The sequence below is a fragment of the Coloeus monedula genome, assembly GCF_965178545.1.
Source record: "Coloeus monedula genome assembly, chromosome: 5".
Classification (NCBI taxonomy): domain Eukaryota; kingdom Metazoa; phylum Chordata; class Aves; order Passeriformes; family Corvidae; genus Coloeus; species Coloeus monedula.
This window is the reverse complement of record NC_138785.1, coordinates 62,696,839-62,716,461: the sequence shown is the minus strand read 5'-3', so window position 1 is coordinate 62,716,461 and position 19,623 is coordinate 62,696,839. Positions and strand designations below refer to the sequence as shown.

At 39.4% G+C, this 19,623-nt stretch overlaps 1 protein-coding gene across 2 annotated transcripts in view; it reads right to left on the bottom strand.

Annotated features, from left to right (window-relative positions):
- The window catches only part of STK32B (serine/threonine kinase 32B), a gene marked incomplete at both ends in the record, with an annotated part of 159,344 nt that overhangs the window by 35,156 nt on the left and 104,565 nt on the right, over positions 1-19,623 (bottom strand). The window contains 2 exons of one of the 2 annotated variants that reach the window (XM_082281902.1): positions 6,555-6,644; positions 15,903-15,940. In XM_082281902.1, coding sequence (XP_082138028.1) covers positions 6,555-6,644; positions 15,903-15,940 — 128 coding nt within the window. The remainder of the gene's footprint in view (positions 1-6,554; positions 6,645-15,902; positions 15,941-19,623) is intronic. The other variant, XM_082281903.1, reaches the window with a different exon arrangement.

The following is a 19,623-nucleotide window of genomic DNA, read 5'->3' as shown; positions in this document are numbered from 1 at the left end:
ACAGCAGGGGTTGCAAAGCAACACACTCTGCTGTAGTCATTGCAGCAAAACATATTTCAGTGGTGTGGCTTTGATTGCAATGCCCAAGATTTCAGATTAGAAAATACATTCCACTGTCATTAACTGTGATTCAGCATAATACCACACTGCCAGATATCGTTCTCCTTCCACATGTTAGTCCCTGATCTTGGCAAAAAAATTATGTCTATAAGTATAAATTGATATATACATATATATACAATACACACAGCATAAGCAATATTTTGACTGACTAGCACAGGTCAAGCTGTTAAAATCTTAGATATTTGCAAATTTTAAGTGTGTGAATGATGATGGATATAACACATTTATAGTTTTACCTTGCTGAATCAGGCTTAAGGCATGACAGATTGAGCTGAATAAAAAATGAACTTGACTTTTGGAATAATATTCCAAGAACCTTGAACTGAGATGTTTCAGTGAAATATTAATTGCTTTCTCAGCACTGTGATGAGAAAATAATAATTTTCACTTTCCCCTCAGAAGTAAATTCAGGGGTCAGTAATTTTTCTGGATCATGGTTTAAATAGAAAACAGAAATCGAGCTACAGTAATGACAAGTGATCTTCTATCCAGAGTAGAAGCTGTTTCTAGAGCAAAATGGGATAAAACAACTTCCCTCTCCCTGAATATAAATGTGGATTTGGTAAACTATCAATTTACCTCCTAGTGTTTACCTTCTCATGTGCTAAAAGGGTCTAAATTATAATGGTCAGCCTTCTGACTCAGAGCTTTAGACTAGCCAGCTGCTAACTTCTATTTTATAAGGCAAAATGCTGCTTAAAACCTGGCCATGCTGGGATGGCAATTTTCTACCGTGAGGTTTATACTTGTTAAAGCCATGTAACCGATTTTGCACCATTATTCACATTATACACCTCAATAGTTTTAATACTCATATTTAATGCAATTATTCAATCAGAGTAAATAATTTAGATACCATTACCTGAAAACAGACACGGCATTTAGAATGCCTTATTAGTTTTCCATATGGCTATATAACCTCTCCTGCCCTTATTCAGCGTTCTATCCTCATACAACCCTCTGCTTTACTCAACCACTGAACAGAACTCACTTCCCAACCTTGCACAGAGAAGCCCTTAGTGGCTGAACATCCGGATCAGCCTCAGAGAAACCACCTCAAGTTGCTACCCCTGCTGAAAGCAAGCCCAACAGCAATGAGCATGTCATGGTCGCCCATTATTGAACATCAAATTATACACAAGCGCCTTCATTACTCCATACAAAAGCTCACAGTGGCTGCAGGGCCAGTTTTTCTAGCAATTTTTAGAAGGGATTTTGTCCAAAAATATCTGTTTGATGTTCCAGTGTATAGACAGCAGCTGCTCTGCCTAATACTGAAATTAGCTGATCTGCATAACTGGGGATTCACAGGACAGACTGTACCTGACACACCAGAAGGACTATTACATACTCCTGCCTCGCATACTCCTCACAGGTTAGAAAATATCTTTACACCAGTTTATGCATGCAAAAACCTGGGGGGGCTGGCCTGACCAAAGAACAAGAGTTATCCAGTGGGCAGAAGGGCCCTGCTGGGGACTATTTGCCACCTCCACTGGACATCTGCTCCCCCTCAGATCTGCCTGCAGAGCTCCACAACACATCAGGCCCTTTCAGGCAGGTAATAAATAAATAAACAAACAAACAAACAAATAAAAATCCCAACCCAAAACTACTTCTTGAACTCAGAGTGTGGTATTTATTAACTGAAATAGTCAAAGAAATGATTACATTAGTAGTTTTGCTGGAAGATCTGAAAGGATGGTAGGAAGTCAGAGAGCACAAAGACGTGAAGAGCAGCTGGAGGTAGTAACTTCTTTCCTGACCTCCTGAGGTTCCTCAGCTGCTTATGCTCCTACTCGTTAATGTCAGAGTGGAACCAAAACCTGAATGCCTGCTTGCAGCTCAGTGTGTAATCCCTTGAGCCAAGTAGCTCCTAGCATGAGCTGAAAATCCCATCAGTGTGGGGAATATTTATTTCAGCACCTCAAAGTCTCACATGGCCACTCTTGGTTCTTATCAGAACAAACAGGAGCCTCCCTTGCCATGCTGACATAGTGAGATTTCCCTGAGATCAAAAGGTTAGGTAATGCCATGAACACAGAAACTCTGCAGATGGGCAGTCAAACTCCTTGTAGGATAAAGGCAGGATTTTTAAAAACCTAAACAGTGTCTTAACTGCATTCAAAATGCAATGAGCTGCAAAACAATATTTAATTTCAGAGCACTGCTTGAGTTCAAAGAAAGACCAAAGGTTGACCACTTTTGAAAACCCTACTCAAAATTTGCCCCTGCTGTATTTTAACCATCTGAGGAACAAATTTAGCCCTATGGGATACGTTTTTTTTTTTTACATTAAAGGTTTATATCAGAACATCCACTGGCTTTCCTCTGAATCCAATAGTACTCCTACAGTATTAATTAATAAATATGGATGACTCATACATTTTAGAAGTTCAGTGGACCAGTGTAAATCCACAATCCTCTGGTAATCTCAGGCATACAGTCATTCTTCACCACGACAGCAACTTATGAAAGGAGCTGTGAAAACCTGAGATAACAAGCCTGTAGGATAGGAGGAGGGTAGCAGAAACCTTTCACATAATTTATGACTGATTTTATTGACTTTGGATTTTTGTCAGGTGTATTTGTGTAATAAAATGTATTTTATTAGTTTGATTTGAGGTAAAGTCACAGTGCGTCATTTGAATAACTTCAGTCTCTGCTGAGAAAAACATCAAAGACTCTACCTAGTCCCCCCAAACCCTCCTACCACTAAAACCAGAAACTCCAAAAAACCAAAACAAAAATAAGCAACAGCAGCAAAACTACACAAAAACCCCAAAAAATCCTTAATCCCCCCAAAATATAACCTGTGAATGGCAAGTTTTTGCAGCACTCAGAAATAATACACAGATCCGTGGAAACTAATTATTCCAAAATATTTCAGTAAGGAGAAAGCATATGCTATAGGACTCACACACCCAGTCCTCCAAAGTGAGGAATAAAGAAAAGTGACACCTGTCATGTTTTCTAGAAGTGTTTTACTATATAACTTCTGGGTTTGTAGCTGAGCAACCTGTTCCAGTGTAGAGTGCCACCACCGCAGATGGGTGCCCAGCACAAAGCACATTCTTTCAGACACACAGGTTTTTCCTGCAGCCTTGTTCTTGAGGGAGCAACTTAAGAAATATCCTTTTTTCTTTTTTTTTGTTTTTCACTCATAAAGATGAAAAAGTGTTGAAAGTAGCAAGGACTTACACAGGTGCTTCCAGTCAGGTGAACACACACTTCCCTTTCACACAAGAGGCCAAAGTAATATCCTTCTGCAGGAAGAAAGAGCCACAGCTGAATCACCCAGCACAGGCTGCAGCCAAGGACCATGTCCTGCCCTGCACTGGCTTTCCTGGTCCACATCCCAGTGCAGAATGGAGAGGGTCCTGCACAAGTGCTCATGCTCATTGTTGGCAGCAGCTGTGCCTGCCAAAAGCCAGCCTGGTCTCAAAGGATATTTTGCATTGCTTGCCAGGGTAGGATGACAGCCTGAAACCGTACGAGGTTTCCGAAAGCTATTTCTGCAATAAAGCCTTGACAACACCCCCAGTCACAGGTGTTGCAGAAGGTTTGAGCAGTGAATTTGTGAAGGTAAAATCAGGCACGGGTGACACACAGGTTTCCCAAATCAGCACACGTTGCCTTCCACAGTCACAGCCACCTGAGTCTGTTGGCCTTGTTCCTTTCACATAAACTGCTGTCGCTGTCTTTGTTTCTGCATGTGGCAGGTATTTCAGTTGTCTGAGTGAACTGGCTGGGAAGGGGGGGACACAGAAATTGACAGGGTTTCTAGAGAAACATTCAGGTTCAGGTACAGTGCATTCTGCATAAACATTTAATAAGTAGGGAAAGAGGCAGGGAATATTTCAGGCTGAGAAAGACTTAGGGGCTAAAAGGCTAATGTGAAGTGGGATTAAGCAAAAGCTGCAGGAGCTGACTCACACCATGCTTAGCATTACAAGATAGGCATCTTAATCAGAACAGCTAGGGCATTTTTACAACACAATATCAATTCACTCTGGTTTTTTTCCTGGAAACCATTTTTATTCTGTCATGCTGCATATGAACAAATCACTCCCTAGGAATTTCTTAACCTATTTCAATCAGATTTCAAAGAGGAACGGAGGCTTTAGAGATAACATTTTTCTGTTTATTTCCTTAAATGGGCCATAGGAAGACGTGAGAAATCCTATAAGGGCCTCTGCTAAGGGAAAGGTTGGAGAGTGCCCTCATATCTGATTAAACATAACAGGATCCACATGAGAGTAAGATTTTATAAACCTTAAAGAGGGGGGAAAAGCTTTCATCACATCTCATACTGTCATCATTGTGAAAATCAGCATAGCATAAGGCATATCTCACAGAAATTGCTACATTTCCTTGGTTCTGGTACTCAGCAAGTACCATGCTTGAAGGTGACTTTGGCTTGTTACACCAAGCTTCAAATGTGGTTTGAATTCCTGGTAATAAAATCTTACCACCAACCATAGAGCCAACCTCCCTAGCTCTGTTTTTTTTTCTATTTTTCTCTTAGTCTAAATGTCTCAGGAGAAGCCACATGGAAAGCCTTTGATACAGCCTTACAACCAGAAATCACTGCAACTGAAAAGTCCTTGCAGAATTTCAGTAAAGTTACAATTCTTCACAAAATAAAAGGTGTAAACTAAAAGAGGAAAGCAGCACCAATGAATGTCTGGCCATATCTGTCACACACCTAATATTTGGTTTGTTGAAGCCTTGATATCCAAACTGTGCCACAGAGAATCCTTACCCATCGCTTTTCATCTGAAACACAGGATTTTTACAGCTCTGAAATATTTTCTGTCTTTTTATAGCTCCAAATAAAAACAAGGATGGCTCTTCTGACTCCTTCTGAATGGCAAAGACTGCACTTGTGGCTTTTGCAGCATCTTTGCATTTCCAAGAGGTGAGGAAGGCACACTGAAGAGAAAGTAAGCTGCTGGATGGTATGACAGCCTTCATAAAGGAAAGGAGAGCATTTTTTGGTACTGTTTCTTCTTGTGTGGTTGTTGGATATGGTGGAGATCTGATATGTGGGGAAGAAGCCTCAGGAGTAGAACAGCTACATGAGCTGAAGAGAACCGAGACCAGACCCATTAGTGTGAAAAGGTAAAATCTTTTCCCTATCTCCCATCTTTCCCTTGACCTCCTAATGCTCTATATCTCATGCCTGTGCTGTGCTGCTCATTTAATCTAAGCAGAGTCACTGGACTAGCCTGTCAGGGGCAACAGACTCCAGCTCCTGCTAACTGTTGATTCACAACAAAAAATGTATCATATGTGAAAAAATCTACTCTCATCCACTGCCTGGGACTGCTCTGCCACAGTCCCACAGCTGGTGTGGAGGCACCCTGCAGATGCCTGCCTGCTTCATGTGCAGGGTAGTACAGTGCTCTTTGTGCTGTGAAAAACATCCGTGTCAATTCCTATTTCTTGAGCACATGCTTTTACTCCTATGCTAAAATGCAGAGGTGTGGCAACACAGTGGCCTCTGGTTCCCCAAACGGCAGTTTCAGAACATGATAATGTACCAATATTTCACCACTGCACATGTGTAAGGTGTGCTCTGAGCACGTCTGCTAAAAACTCTTGGAGATACACCTGTCTCTTAGTATATGGTTTCCTGAATCTAAATACATTTAGTCTTAAGCTAGTCATCTGCCCAAGCAATGACAATTCCATATACAGAAAAAACTAAAACAGCAGATATGTATAAAGCCACAAATAGGACAAATCACACATACACTTAGTCATGGAAGCTAGCCTAACTTTGGTGGGACAAATGACCTTCAGGAGATGCCTTCTATCCTTCAGCTTCAGGGAAAGTTTGAGTTTACCTTTTTGATACATGAAGACAGATAAACAGAATTTTACTCTCCCAGCCTTCAGTCAATCATATATTTTAAATATATTATTACAATATATAACATGGCCCTAAAAGCCATAGGGCAAGAACTTCAGCAATTAGTTACAAAGAACTCTCATTTTAAACAGACACCTTTCTGAGGAACTCAACATAGGAAAGCAATTAAGGATGCGCCTAAATACTTTTAAATGACATTATTTGTTCTCTGCTAGGTCATAGCCACAGTGGTGCAAATATACAATATATTCTTGTCTTAAGATGTGGGGATTTACAGAAAGTAACACGGCTGAAATTCTCCTGAATTTGAATTCACAAAACCAAACAGAACCTGACTAGAAGCAGTGTAGAGATCAAGCTCCTCTTTAAAATAGCATCCAAACTACATCCTCTATCTCACAAGTTTTCCACTGCTAACACACGTATATCCTGTCAAAAAAAGAAGTTGATCTCATCTACTTTATGCTTTTACAACTTAAAATCATTTTGCTATACCATTAGTAATCCTTAATCTGTAAATTTTCCTACAGTTTTAAATGTCTTGAGAACTTACCCATATAGGGTTTTGTGCCAGCCATAGAAGAAGCTTTTTCTGAGCCTTTCACTATGGTTGCTATGTTAAAGTCGGTGATATGAACATGTCCTGCAATTACATAAAGTAAAATCAGAAGTTAAAATAGCACATCATACAAATAGTTCTCTCTTTATCTAACATTTAAATACGGGAAAGAAACAAATTTGGAAAAATCTGTAACATTAATAGAAACAATATTAAACGTTACTCTTAACTAGAAAAAATCAAATTGGAAGCAAAGTGGTGGAATACTCTTCTTATGTGGTTGCACCCCACTACCTATTTGCAGTGCTGAATTGTTTTTGCTGATCACTCCTGAATCCTGCCCTGCCATGAACAAGTGGGCCCACAAGAACCTCACGAAGTTCAGCAAGTCCAAGTGTAAGCTACTGCACCTGGGTGGGGGCAATCTCAGACATGAGCACAGACTGGGAGATAACTCATTAAGAGCAGCCCTGCGGGAAAGAACTTGGGGGTTCTTGTGGAGGAAAAGCTGGACATGCCACAGCAGTGTGCATTTGCAGCCAAGCCTGTTCTGGGCTGCATCAAAAGAGGCACAGCCAGCAGGCTGAGGGAGGTGATTCCTCCCCTCTCTGCTCTGCCCTCATGAGACCCCACCTGGAGTGCAGTGAGACACTGGCATAGGTTGTCCAGGGAGGTTGTGGATGTCCCATCCTTGGCAGTGTTCAAGGCCAGGTTGGATGGGGCTCTGACCAACCTGGTCTAAGGGAAGGTGTCCCTGCCCATGGCATGTAGGTTGGAACAAGATGATCTTGAAGGTCCCTTCCAACCTCAGCCATTCTGTTTATTCTATTATTCTCTCTGTATTCTCAGAACAGTAAGTAACATGCAGAAGCAGAATGTGAAGCTATGTGTGAAATTTGCCTCTCCCTCTCCTTATCTCCAGCTACCATTACCCCTCACATCACAGGTACTTGCGACACTGTCTACAATTGCATCCACTACGTTACCATCAGCCTGACTTTTTCTGTCTTCTCAGGGCAAAGAGAGAGTGAGAAGAAAATTTTTTATCACACAGTAACTATAAAATTAGATCCATAGTAGCATAAGATGTGTATGTAACAGGAGCAGGTCCCAAATGCTCACTCGTTGTACAGCAGGTGACAAGATGAACAATAAGGGGCAGAAGTCAGCCTGAGAATGTGCTGCCTGACCAGCCAGACAGATGATTTAAATGGAACTAATCAGGATGGATGGCCCAAACCTTCTATTACTTTTTTCCTATTACTTTTTTTCCTGGGATAGTTTATGATAAGCATAGGTTCAATTACTCCACCACAGTGAAGTAATAGTTGTTAACCCTGGTTTGTCATAGGCAGGTAAACTGAATAGAAATCCAGTTTGAAAATCTACAGTTTTAATTTGTCAAGTCTTCTGGTAGGTTTTGCATCTTTGCTCAAGGACTAGTGTTGTGGAGTGATGCGGATACTGTCCTCTCTGTGATTACATCTGGCAATGCCATGGAGGACAGGGGTGTGTACTCCATTTCCCAGCTGAGCTCTGCACTCAGATCAGGATTAATACATCATGTGTTGAACTAGACTCCCGAGTGACAAATTTGTGTGGGTTTTTTTTATCAAGGTCTCAGTCTCGTTCAATCCACAGAATGGATCAGGGTTTGGGCATGATGCAGTTGTTAAGTGAGGGAGGTTTTTATCAGACGAAAAGATTGTAACAAATGACTGATGGATGTTACCCTGGTGCCTGATGGAGGAAGAGCAGTCTCAACAAAATGTCATGCTGCTCCAACAATCTAACCTAGATCCTGCTCAAAGTCCACAGGAAATGTATCTGCCAACCTCTAACTGTGAAGCTATGCATGTGTGAACTGAAATTCTCAGAGGACCCTGATTTGGCCAGATCTGAGCTGACTTTGAATTGGAAAAGGAAGAAGACACTTCTCACTGCTAAACTTAAAGCTGCTTCTCCAAATGGGAGACACAATAGAAGTTTTCAATGAAACGGTTTGCATGTTTTTCCACAATTTTTTTGAAAAACCTGCTTGCATATTATTGACACTTTTTTCCTAAGATGCCCAGACCTCTGCCTACACATGGCAGAGAAAAACTGTGAGCCAGTGAAAGCCATCTCTTTACAAGATGTGGGAAATGTTAGGCTGCCATAACGAGAATTAGTGTTCACAGCCCAGCTTGACATACCAATTGGAAGGTGGTATTCCTACTTCCTGGTGGCTGGAGTGTAGCATATTTGCAGTTTATTTCCACCATCAAAAAACACTGTGGCAGAATGTTTTTGAAAATTATAACTGAAAAATATAAATCCACCTCATGGCAGTAGTTTAAAGCAATTCTGTGTATACTATAGAATGAATAGTTGTAAGGATCTTGGTAGACTAATGCTTTCTCTTTTTCTAACAAATAATATAAGTATAAATATAAATATAGCTCTGTCACTTAAATGACAGCATTGTAAGTGAAACTCCCTATTATTAGATTGTTGGAGCAGCATGATATTTTGTTGAGACTGCTCTTCCTCCATCAGCTAGCATCACTGCCCATTGCAAAACATCTATAGCATAATATCTGTTCAGACTGATCCAAATAGGTGATTTGCAATGAAAATGGGATTGTTTTCTCTCCCTTTTATTAGATTTTTTTTTCATTTAACAAAACCAAAATAGCACACATGAAGTATTGTATACATTGTGGGGGTTTTTATTAAAAAATGCCTTTCTGGAAGGTAAGGGATGGATTGGGAAGGTAGGTTCTCTATAGTTCCTCTGCATCCTGCTGCCCATACAGCAACAGACAGCTCCTGTACATGAGGTAGGGCACAGTTTACTGCTGGAAAAGCTGCCCTGTTGCTTTTCCCCATCACAGGGCCACTCCACAACCCTCAGGCTGTCTGCAGGCTGCCTTTGCCTGGTGCTTGAGGGGCTGCTAATTGGTGCTGGAGGGAAAGGAAGGTGCTCTGCAGGCAGGGGTGGCACCTGGTGGGAGCTGGGGGCAGGGAGAGTGGCTGTGTGTGGGACAGGGGCAGAGCAGGGGTGACTTCCCTGTGCCTGTGGGCGGTGGAGGAGGGCTGGAGAGATGTTGACGTGAAGCTCTGCCTGCCTGTGCATACCACTGAATGACTTCAACTCTTGTAAGCCTAAGGACTTTGGGGTTTTGGTTTTGGCAGTTTTTGGTTTGGTTTGGTTTGGCTTTTTAAGGTTTTCATTCCTGGTGTGAATATTTCAAGAGACAATTAGATCCCAGTTCTCTATAGCAGTCTTTCTAATCAACCTCTAAGACAAGTTTCTACAGAAACTCATGCATGTAGGAAAAGGGAAAGTTGCTATTGCTGCAGTGAATATGCTGGGATTCCACCTACTTCATACTGTTTGCAAAATTTCTGTTTGTGGGGAGTCTTTCCCATCTGAGCTTCACACCTTGTAGTTGATCTCCCTTTCTGGATATGATTGTGAACAACTAAATGTCAAAACCAAGTCTGTACCCTGGTATAATATTGAACTAGGCAGAATGTCAGTGTCACTTGAATTTAGCTCTTATGAACAGTGAAGCAGAGCAGTGCACAACAGATTCAGCAGACCTAAATAATTTCAAGTATTCCAGGGAAAGAGCTCATTGCTTAATTCTTGGAGCTGCATGACCCCGTACATAATAAGATGGTGGTAGAAAAAGCAAATGACCACATTCCTTTGACTCTCTGCAGAGTGGCTTCTTCAAATAACATCAGACTGCAGATTTCACATACACCAACACATACATTTGAAGAAGAAATTATCTCAGTGGAAATTGTTTCAAAATTATATTGCTTCAGTCAGCTTCCATTTAAAGATTTAACTACCCACAGAACCGTGTATGACTTTGGAAAGCTTTATGCAATGTGACTTTTATGTCTCACTTTTCAACATGGCCTGATATTACAGTTTCTGAGGTAAACAGCAAGTGATCTGTGTTTGCATTTAATTTTTGAGTAAATCATAATGACAATTAGAGCAAGTCCCGAAAGCTGGCTGGGGCTAGCTGACTAACATTCAGCAGAGGAAGATGTACGTGACTTCAAACCTCATTGAATTTTTCAGAGTCGGAAGCGAAGTGGTGAATGTGATGTCAGAGAGAAGAAATATTATACTGGAGTTAATGCCATCAACTCAGCATGCACCAGAGCTGATTGTAAATCTCAGAACTGTAACATTTTGAAGTACAGTCAAATCTGATTTGCTCCCAGAAAGTCAAACCCCATGAAGAATTTAAAAAGCCTCTCTGGGTTCATCTGTACTATGTATGAGAGCCTAAGCTTATACCCACCTGAACTTGGCATGACTTGGCAGTCTGAAACTTATCATCAGGGAGATTGGTAGAAATTGCATGACTGTATAAGGGTTCAGCAAAGCTCTGCATTTCAAAAAGTTAGGCTGTTGAATGGCCATATAGGCATGTAAAATTTCAGATACACTTTCAAAGTCTAGACAGCTCCAGGTGGATGAATTATGCTGGAATCTTTTGTCTTCTTAATCAGCACTGGAGGGTTAAACAAGATTTAGTCCTTGCAAAGTGTCTCACAGACATCAGCATACAGCAATAATATTGTCAGTTTTGCTATTCAAAAGTCAATACTGGGATTCCAATTATTTATTTGTGGGTAGTTTTTTTCATCCCATTTTTGGTTTTAATGCCAGGATTGCTCATTGGATACATCTTTCAGTTTTGCTGAGAGTTTTCAAATATAAGCTGAAATGTATTCAAGGAAATAGAGTTTTAAGGAAAACTTTGATGACCACAAACAAATATAATAATATATAATAAGGCACAAATGAATGTCAGTTTCAATTAATTTTGCTCACTCATAAGTGAAATGATTTTACTGAGTAAAATTGTCACAATCAGATGCAAAAATTTAAGAAACCCCCAAAACCTAATAACATGTAAATAGCCCTGTTAAGTATAACAGTGAAATATTAGATCTGTGATTTCAGTATGGAGAACCATCAGGAAACAGTTTCAAGACTAGAAATAGTAATAATTCGGTGAAATTAGCAGGTAACACCTTCAAAAAATAACAAGGAGGTAGTGAGTCTTCACATAATCTATCTTTAAACTAAGGACCCAAACACAAGATGTTAAGGATGCTAAAAGTTCTTTTCATTCAAGGAGGCACCAGAAAAGATCTTGGAAAAGGTCATCAAAAGCTCTTAAATGTGTGGAAACCATGAGCCAGGAAACGCCTCAGTGACAAAAAACTGGAGGTTAGGTGAGTACATGGGGAAAGTACCACAAAAAATAGTCTCTTTGTATCCTGCTCTGTCATTCACTTTTTGGAGACTCCTGGAGATAAGAAGTTCAATTAGACAGATCTCTGATCCACCATGGTTGCTCTTCTGCCCCGAAACTGAAAGCCTGCATATCTTTAACTCTATCTATGGCAAGAGAGAGAGGGGCAAAACATCTCCCTAATAGGGAGATATTAAAAACACTGAGGGTCTTTTGCTGATAGGAGGGTGCTGAAGGAGTTTTTAAATATCTTGAATATTGTGATTGTAAGTTATAATTCATCAAATCCTGGAATTCTAAATGTTTGGTTTTTTGTTTTGTTTTTGGTTTTTTTGGGTTTTTTTTTGAAAGAATAATATTTTAAAACATATTAAAGAAAACACTTTTCTTTCATGAAGGATGGTGAACTTCTACAAATTGTTGCTCCAGGAGGTTGTAGAGGCTAGTATCAGCTGCAGCTTCAAAGAGGCAGCAAACAAACTCATTAACAAGAATTCCTTCATATTCTAAATGGAATATGAAAAGATGCTGTAATATCCCACCACAAAAAAATTGTGGGTGATAGGCAGCACTGAAGCATTTGGTGCCCAGGTGGCAAAAGGCATGTTCCACAAATAATGTTTCCTCTTGCCACCAGTTGCAATAAAATGCTGGCCAAGGTCTTGGATCTCACCTAGCAGGGAGTTCTTCCTCAGTAAACCAAGCAAGGATCTTGCTGCATCTCATGAAATGATGTTGTGGAAAACTTGCCTGAGAGGAATTCCAACCCTTGCAGATTTTTTGTAAACAGATTTTAATGATGGTGTGGTCACTTAGTACAAGGCTAAGCCTGGATGCAAAAGTGGAGCTTGTAATTTTTGCAGAACCAGCAGAGATGTTAATTTCAATGGTGCTACCAAATACCTACAGAAATAAAGTTATCATCCTTTTAAAAAATCAGTTTACTCATCTGTTTGCCACTGCTTGTTTTTCTGCACTTAGAAAATTCTATGTCTCTTTAGATGTCATAGTTAATAGATCATGCAAACTTTTAAAGTTACCTTTAATTTCTTTGGTATTTCAGAAAAAAATACAACATGGACCAGACTTAGCAGATTCCAGATCTAAATGCTGTCACTTCAGTTATATTGTTCTAAACCATTAAAATGAAAGGAGTAGAAGAGGAAGCAGAATTCTGCCATTAAGAGAATTCTATAATGCTTTTCTCTGTACGATACAATAGTAGTAGTTCTCCTGGAACACTAGGTAGTCCCTTCAGCAGTCACTGGAATAATTCTGTTTCAGATGTTTGTTAGCAGAACAGAGCACTACTATTAAATTTAGAGATTAATGTTAGTCATAAGAGGAAGAGCTTTCTGGGAAAGCTGAGAAGGAAACATAAAAAAAAAAGAGCTTTATTGATTGAATTAATTTCCTTAGAGGATCTGATTCTGATTCAGAGAATGAACCCTGAAACCATCCCTACTTTCTCTCCTCAGAGACAGGATGTGGAATCTCTCCAGGACACCATACAATCATTCTCTGATAGGGGCTGAACACTATTTTAAACTGCCAGTTATCCCATTCTCATGTGCCACTATGCTTTTCATGATCATCAAACATTTATTTCCACTGATGCATCAGAACCTGTGCTCAGCAGTGCTGAGATGTGGCTTTGATGAAAAACATATGGAAAAATTCAGACTTCCTCTGCCAGAATGATTTTGAATAGGTTGTATATGGTTTTTTTTTTAAATTTGTAAGTTAGATTGATCACTTAAAAAAAAAAATCTTCTTTTTTCACTACTTCTGTATTCCTGAGGTGTGTTCCCTAAGCCATACAGATAAATTATAGAGAAAATAGTTTTAATGAGCACAAATATCTATAATATATATTCTTGGTATCTGTTCTGAAAGTCAGTCAATTTAACTGCTTGAAGATGTAAGGCAATGTGAATAATGTAACACTAAATTTTGACTTCAGCCAGAACAGGTTTGTTCAGTGAGGCCAAAGAAATCTAAGTCAGTGAGACAAAGTCTCGGTCAGAAATGCTGTGCATATCCCATTACCTGATACTTTGTGTAAGCATAATTTGTTTAATGAACTGTAAGAAAGACCTAGGGGGTACAGTCAAGCACATAGGAAACTGTTGTGCCATTTTAGAGGCCACAGGCTAAGATAAAGTTCCTTCCCGTGCACCTGGTTAAGCTCATTTTAGGTGAATTTGTTATGCTTACTCTGCAGCCAAACATATTTGTGGTGCATATATTCAGCGCATTTTTCCATTAAGTGAAATCTGATGATTTCATTAAAATGATGTTACTATGTTGCAGCTTAATCAGAGCTGTTAGGGACTTTAAGAATAGCTTTTTCTTGCAAAAGAACTTCACTTCTGTAAGGTAAGCCTGAGGTAATGAGCATGGTACAGACACGTGTCCTACTGATATCACCACATTTAGTGATTTGAAGTGTATAGACCCTTTCCCAGCTCCAGGGAATTCCTTCTCCAAACCACATGACAGGTCTCTGAACCTGTTTGAACCCATGAATTGATTACTTCTGCTGACCAAGACTGGTGTGCATGTCTGGAGAGGTCTGTTGCTCCACCACTTGTCCGCAGGTGTGCTATGAGGGAGCAGTACTCTGCTGCTTTGCAAAAAAGAGGTCATCCATCCCAAAATTTCCAAGCTGTTATTCCACAGATAACTTTGTTGCTGAATAGTTTATAATCACAAAAAAATCCCTTCATTTCGCATTTTAGTGCTCACTCTGGTGAGGGTTTTTCTCTGTGCTGCTTGAGTCTCTGCAGGAAAGCTTCTGCAAGAGGCTGGTTTTGTGCACTAATTGACCTCGATGAGGGGCAAGGAAAGATAAAGGTGACTGTGCTTCAAAGGCTGTCAATCAGTGATTTAACATTCTCATCCCCATTTTGTGTTGCTGTTGACATCTTTAATTCACCAGGACTTAAAGACAAGATATTTCTATTTCATGCTTGTTTGCTGATGCTAGAATCTTGGGTACATTAACACTTATGGGTCTGAGATATTAAATTGTTGAAGTTCTAAATGGTTTCAAACTCTAGATGGTTTAATATTACTTAGCTTTATTAGCTTTCATGTTCCTAGGAACTTCAGCTATGCAGAATGTTACCTCTTTAATCAACTTTAAATTGTATACCCAGCAGTTCTGCAATGGATTTTGAAACATAATGCCATCGTTGGCATAATTTCAGTATTATAGTTTCTCAGAGATTATCTGCTTTTAATCAATTTCTGAAGTAAACAAAGCACAAGATTTTTGCACAGTAGCAAACACACATCTCCTTTTTCCATTTAGTCTTCTTCCTCTGTGTATTTCTGTTCTGACTGATACAAGGCCCTCTTTGCCTATATTTCTCATGTTTTCCCTAAGAACAATTACAAGAAGATACATGACATTTTAGCTAAATACTCCTTAGAGAGAGTATATGCTTAAAATTTAAGTTTAAAGAAATTAGCTGCTTTTTTTTTTTCATACTATGTCTTTTATCTTTGAGAACATGGAATTAGAAGTAAAAGTTCAAAGTTGTTTATTATTGTCTACTCTTTTTTGTGCTATTTAAGCCAGAACAACATGTAGAGGCACACAAATTTTGCAGTCAAATTTCCAAAATCCCTATCTTGATTTAGGAAAGTAATTTTAGCTACCTATATGAGAAATAATTTGTAATGTGACCTTTCTTAGCCCTTCAGAAGTTCAAAAAAAAAAGAAAATAAAGTGCTTGGTACTGTTCTACTGGTAGGCACCTAAAAAGGGGTTATGGTGATTCACAGAAACCCGTTAATAAAATACTAAGATCTTTTTATCAAGTGTCCCCACTGGTCTCAACTCATATTAAATTCCTTTGTTTTCTGACCTTGAAAGTTTCTGATCCACACATTTCTTTGGCAATAAGAGAGAAAACTACAAAATCCACAAGGTGTTTTGAAGGAGCTTTCTGAGAAAGTCCAGGTTTAGGTAGGAATTCAACATCTGAGGTTGATTTACAAAGAATGTCATGAGCATGCCACAATTAGAGATTCTGAGACAAAGCAGTCAATATTCACTTACCATGTTCATCCAGCAGTATGTTGTCAGGTTTGATGTCCCTGGAAAATAAGGAAAGGAAAGCATTGCACTTTTTAATAAAAGGAAATCTGCAATTTTAAAGTTTTTCCCATTTGGGTATGAGGACTAAGTCACTTAAAACATTACAAAACCAATGAAAACCATGTAATACATACAGGCAAGTGATTTTTATCTACATCCTTTTGCTGCCCTGAGAAAACATGCATACTAAAGAGGCTCTCTGGGTTTCCATTTATTGTGCTTTTGTTTTCATATGGTTAACATTGACATGGGTCTGGTTTTCAAGATTATGTGCTTTATTCTTTATAGCAGCAGTAAAAACGAGAAGGAAGATTTGCATCTAGAAGGTGCCTGATTGCTTCAGGGACTCCACATTTGACAGAAATCATTTAATTGGAAACATAGGTGGTTTACCCTGTCTGCCAGACCCCACTAATCTGCCATGCTCACATGCATGGTCACTCACATACTGCAGAGTCCCGTGAGCTCTCTTGTGCTAACTGAACATGTCCAGCAGCTCTGCCTTTACCCCCAAATCCCCACTTGGCTCTCTGTAATCAAGTGCCATACTGGGGAAAGGAGCAGGGATAAGGGAAGATGGAGATCATGACAGGCTGAAGCACCAGGTCAACTCTTGCCATTCTTGGCTCAAGAGAACAATATTGCCCTAGAGGTTTGCATTTTCAGGATTATTTTCCTTTGACCTAAGTTCATGCTGCTGTGAGGAGGGATGGAAACAACTTATCCCCACCACTGTCAGGCATTCCCATTCTCTTTCTTGGTCCAGAATTATTGCCCCTGGTGTGGAACTGTTCAGGAAAAATTCATCTCTTCACTTTGCCGTCTGGATCGGTCCCTGGTTTGGCTCACCCCACGGCTTGGTGAGTGTGCTGTGGCAGTGTTGTGTGGCACTGCCTTGTCACTGGCAGCTTGCACTTCATGCAGGTTTGAAACTGTGTTTTTTTCTTGGTTGGGCATTGCCAGAGTGGCAGAGGCAATCATCCACCCTGAGCAAAGATTTTGCCCCTTGGGCTGATTTTTCCACTTATCTCAAAAGACAAGGAACCATAAACTGGCAAAATAAGCTCTTGAATGTCTGCAAATGAACTCCAAACACTTCCACCTATGTAATCTCTTTTAGATAAGGAATGTTTAAGTTCCAATTTAACCATTTCCTAGGAATTTTTTTTTACAACATGCCCATAAATGGAATAATCAAAAAGGTGAAATGTTGCAAAAGGAAAACATATTACACCAGAATGTCTTTTTTTCCCCCCAAATTTAAAGTAGAGAAGGACTTTTAAAATAAACATTATACAGGAATAAGATAGCAATAGCAATTATAATATGAATATTGCTTGCATGATATGAGCTCAGTCATCACCTAAATTTCACATCTTTATTGACAGAAGAAGGAAGACCACACTTTCCTTAGCATTCTGGATTCCATACTTTCTAGCCCTTCCTGAGAATCATATGAATTTGTGAAGTATTTTACAATTATTTTTATAATTTGTGTAGTGGCAGCTGGGGAAACACAGGATAAATAAGAAATTAGTTTGAATAATTCTCTGCAAATTTGGAAATAATGTAGAATGCATATACATATGTCTGTGTAAGGAAAAGGATCTCATTATGAATTACCATCTGGAATGGAAATTTAAAATTATACCAGTATTTCAGTGTGAAATACTGTCTTTTTTCTGCACAAGTTACAAGCTACCTATAACTGTCTGATTCAACAGCAGTTCTAGTTATGTGTATAATATAAAGAAACATCTGTCCTAAAGTTTATTTAATCCAAAATCTTCCAGACTCTGTCTTTCCTGTCCACTGTAATCACTTGGCATATCATCTATCATATCATAATCTTTCCTTCCCTGATTTCATATGGGTGAAGCTGTGAGACAAACTGTAGGAATAAATAACTTTGTATATATTATGAAACATGATTGTGTTTTGTTTGAATTTGGAATTTGTATTTTGTTGAATTTGGTTGAAGTATCACAGGGGATTCTATGCAATTCAAATGTAACGTCATATCTAATCTCTCAATTGATGAGACAGTTTTTGAAAGAGCTGCTGCTCTGATGGTATCTATATTTGCTAGTGACAAAATGATCTTTGGTTTCTGATAACTGTTTTGTGATAAGAGTTGGAATTGTGATTTCCTGTTGAATAGTCTTTGGGATTGATCCATGACTTGAAAATACAGCAATAACTTTCCATGTAAGTAAGTAAGTAAGTCATAGTTTTGACAGCTGAGTTAAATATTTTAAACTTTGTCTTCACAAATTTTAACAAGCACAAAGTTCTCCCATGGGTAAAAATATTGGGGGTCATATACAAGTGCATTTGGGTCTTTTTGTGGCTTCCTAAAATCAGTGATACATTCAACATCACTCCAAACTCTTTTCCCCAGTTTAAGAAAATTGAGAATTAGAATTTTACATTCATTAGCACTTCACCAAGAATAAAACTGATCAAAAGGAGAAATTCATCTTTATGAGCTACTGCCATGTGTATAACAATAGAGCAACCAGGGATGGCTCATTACAAGACAGTGACTTTTTTAGCTTTTTTTTAAAGAAGATTAGTTCAAACAATTTGAATATCTGCTATGGTATTGCATCATTAAATGGACTATACATTTTTATAGTCACCAGAGAAGACATTGACAAATCCACTTGACAACTGCATGTATCATCAAATATATTCTTCAGGCAGTTTGCATCTGTAATGTTCAGAAAGTTGAGTGGTAAAGTTAGATCTGTGCTTATCTTTCCATGACTAATTCACGCAGTGGCTGGTACTTGATACAGATGAGCACAACCATAAAGCCTTTCCCATCTAAGGGATGTTCCCCACTGTCAGCTTTGCTCATTTTGCTCAGAGGCAGGATATAGCTGGGGGCAGGCACCACAGGGTGTATCGCCTTGCACACAGCAGCACAACCCCTCAGTCCCTGAGGCAATCTGATAGACTCATAACCCTTCCTCAGACCTCAAACAGTCCATTTTAAACTGCTTTTACAGCAAGTAAAAGTCTTAAAAAAACTTAAGCCAGAAGGTAACAAGTTTCTTAAGACACTACTGCTTTGGGGTCACACGCCTGGAGACGTGCGAGCCGCACAGATTCACACGGCAGGTGAGAAGGACAAGCACGGGGTCACCGTGCAGAGTGTGCCTTCCAGCGTGCCTTCCTCTCTGCTGTGTGCTTGTCCCCAGTTCACAGTGCACACTAAAAGTTCTGCTCTCCAGAGGCTGCTTGTTGAAAGCTCTAAGGACTGCAGTGGAGCAAGGGCACTGCTCTGCTCTTGCACTGACCGCTGCCAGCCAGGTGCAGGGCAGAGAGGGTTCAACAGGGTCAAGGGGAAGACTTGGCAGGTCCAGGTGCATTGCAAGTTACTGGATATATTCAGAACTGAGCGCTTCTGAAATCTCTTTTTTTAGTTCCTCTAGATAAATACTCTAAATTCACTAAAACACTGTTTTAGTGAATTTAAAATATAAAGCCTCTTTATTTAAGCAGTTTAAATTCAAACATATTATGTAAGTGAAATCCTGTTTTGATTACACATCAATTTTTCTGAAAAACATTTCCCATTAGCTAGCATGTTCAAACAGCAGGGTGCTGTTCAGCAGCACCTTAACTTCAGGGTTTTCCTGTTACACGTATCCCTAGCTAAAACAATTAATTGAAA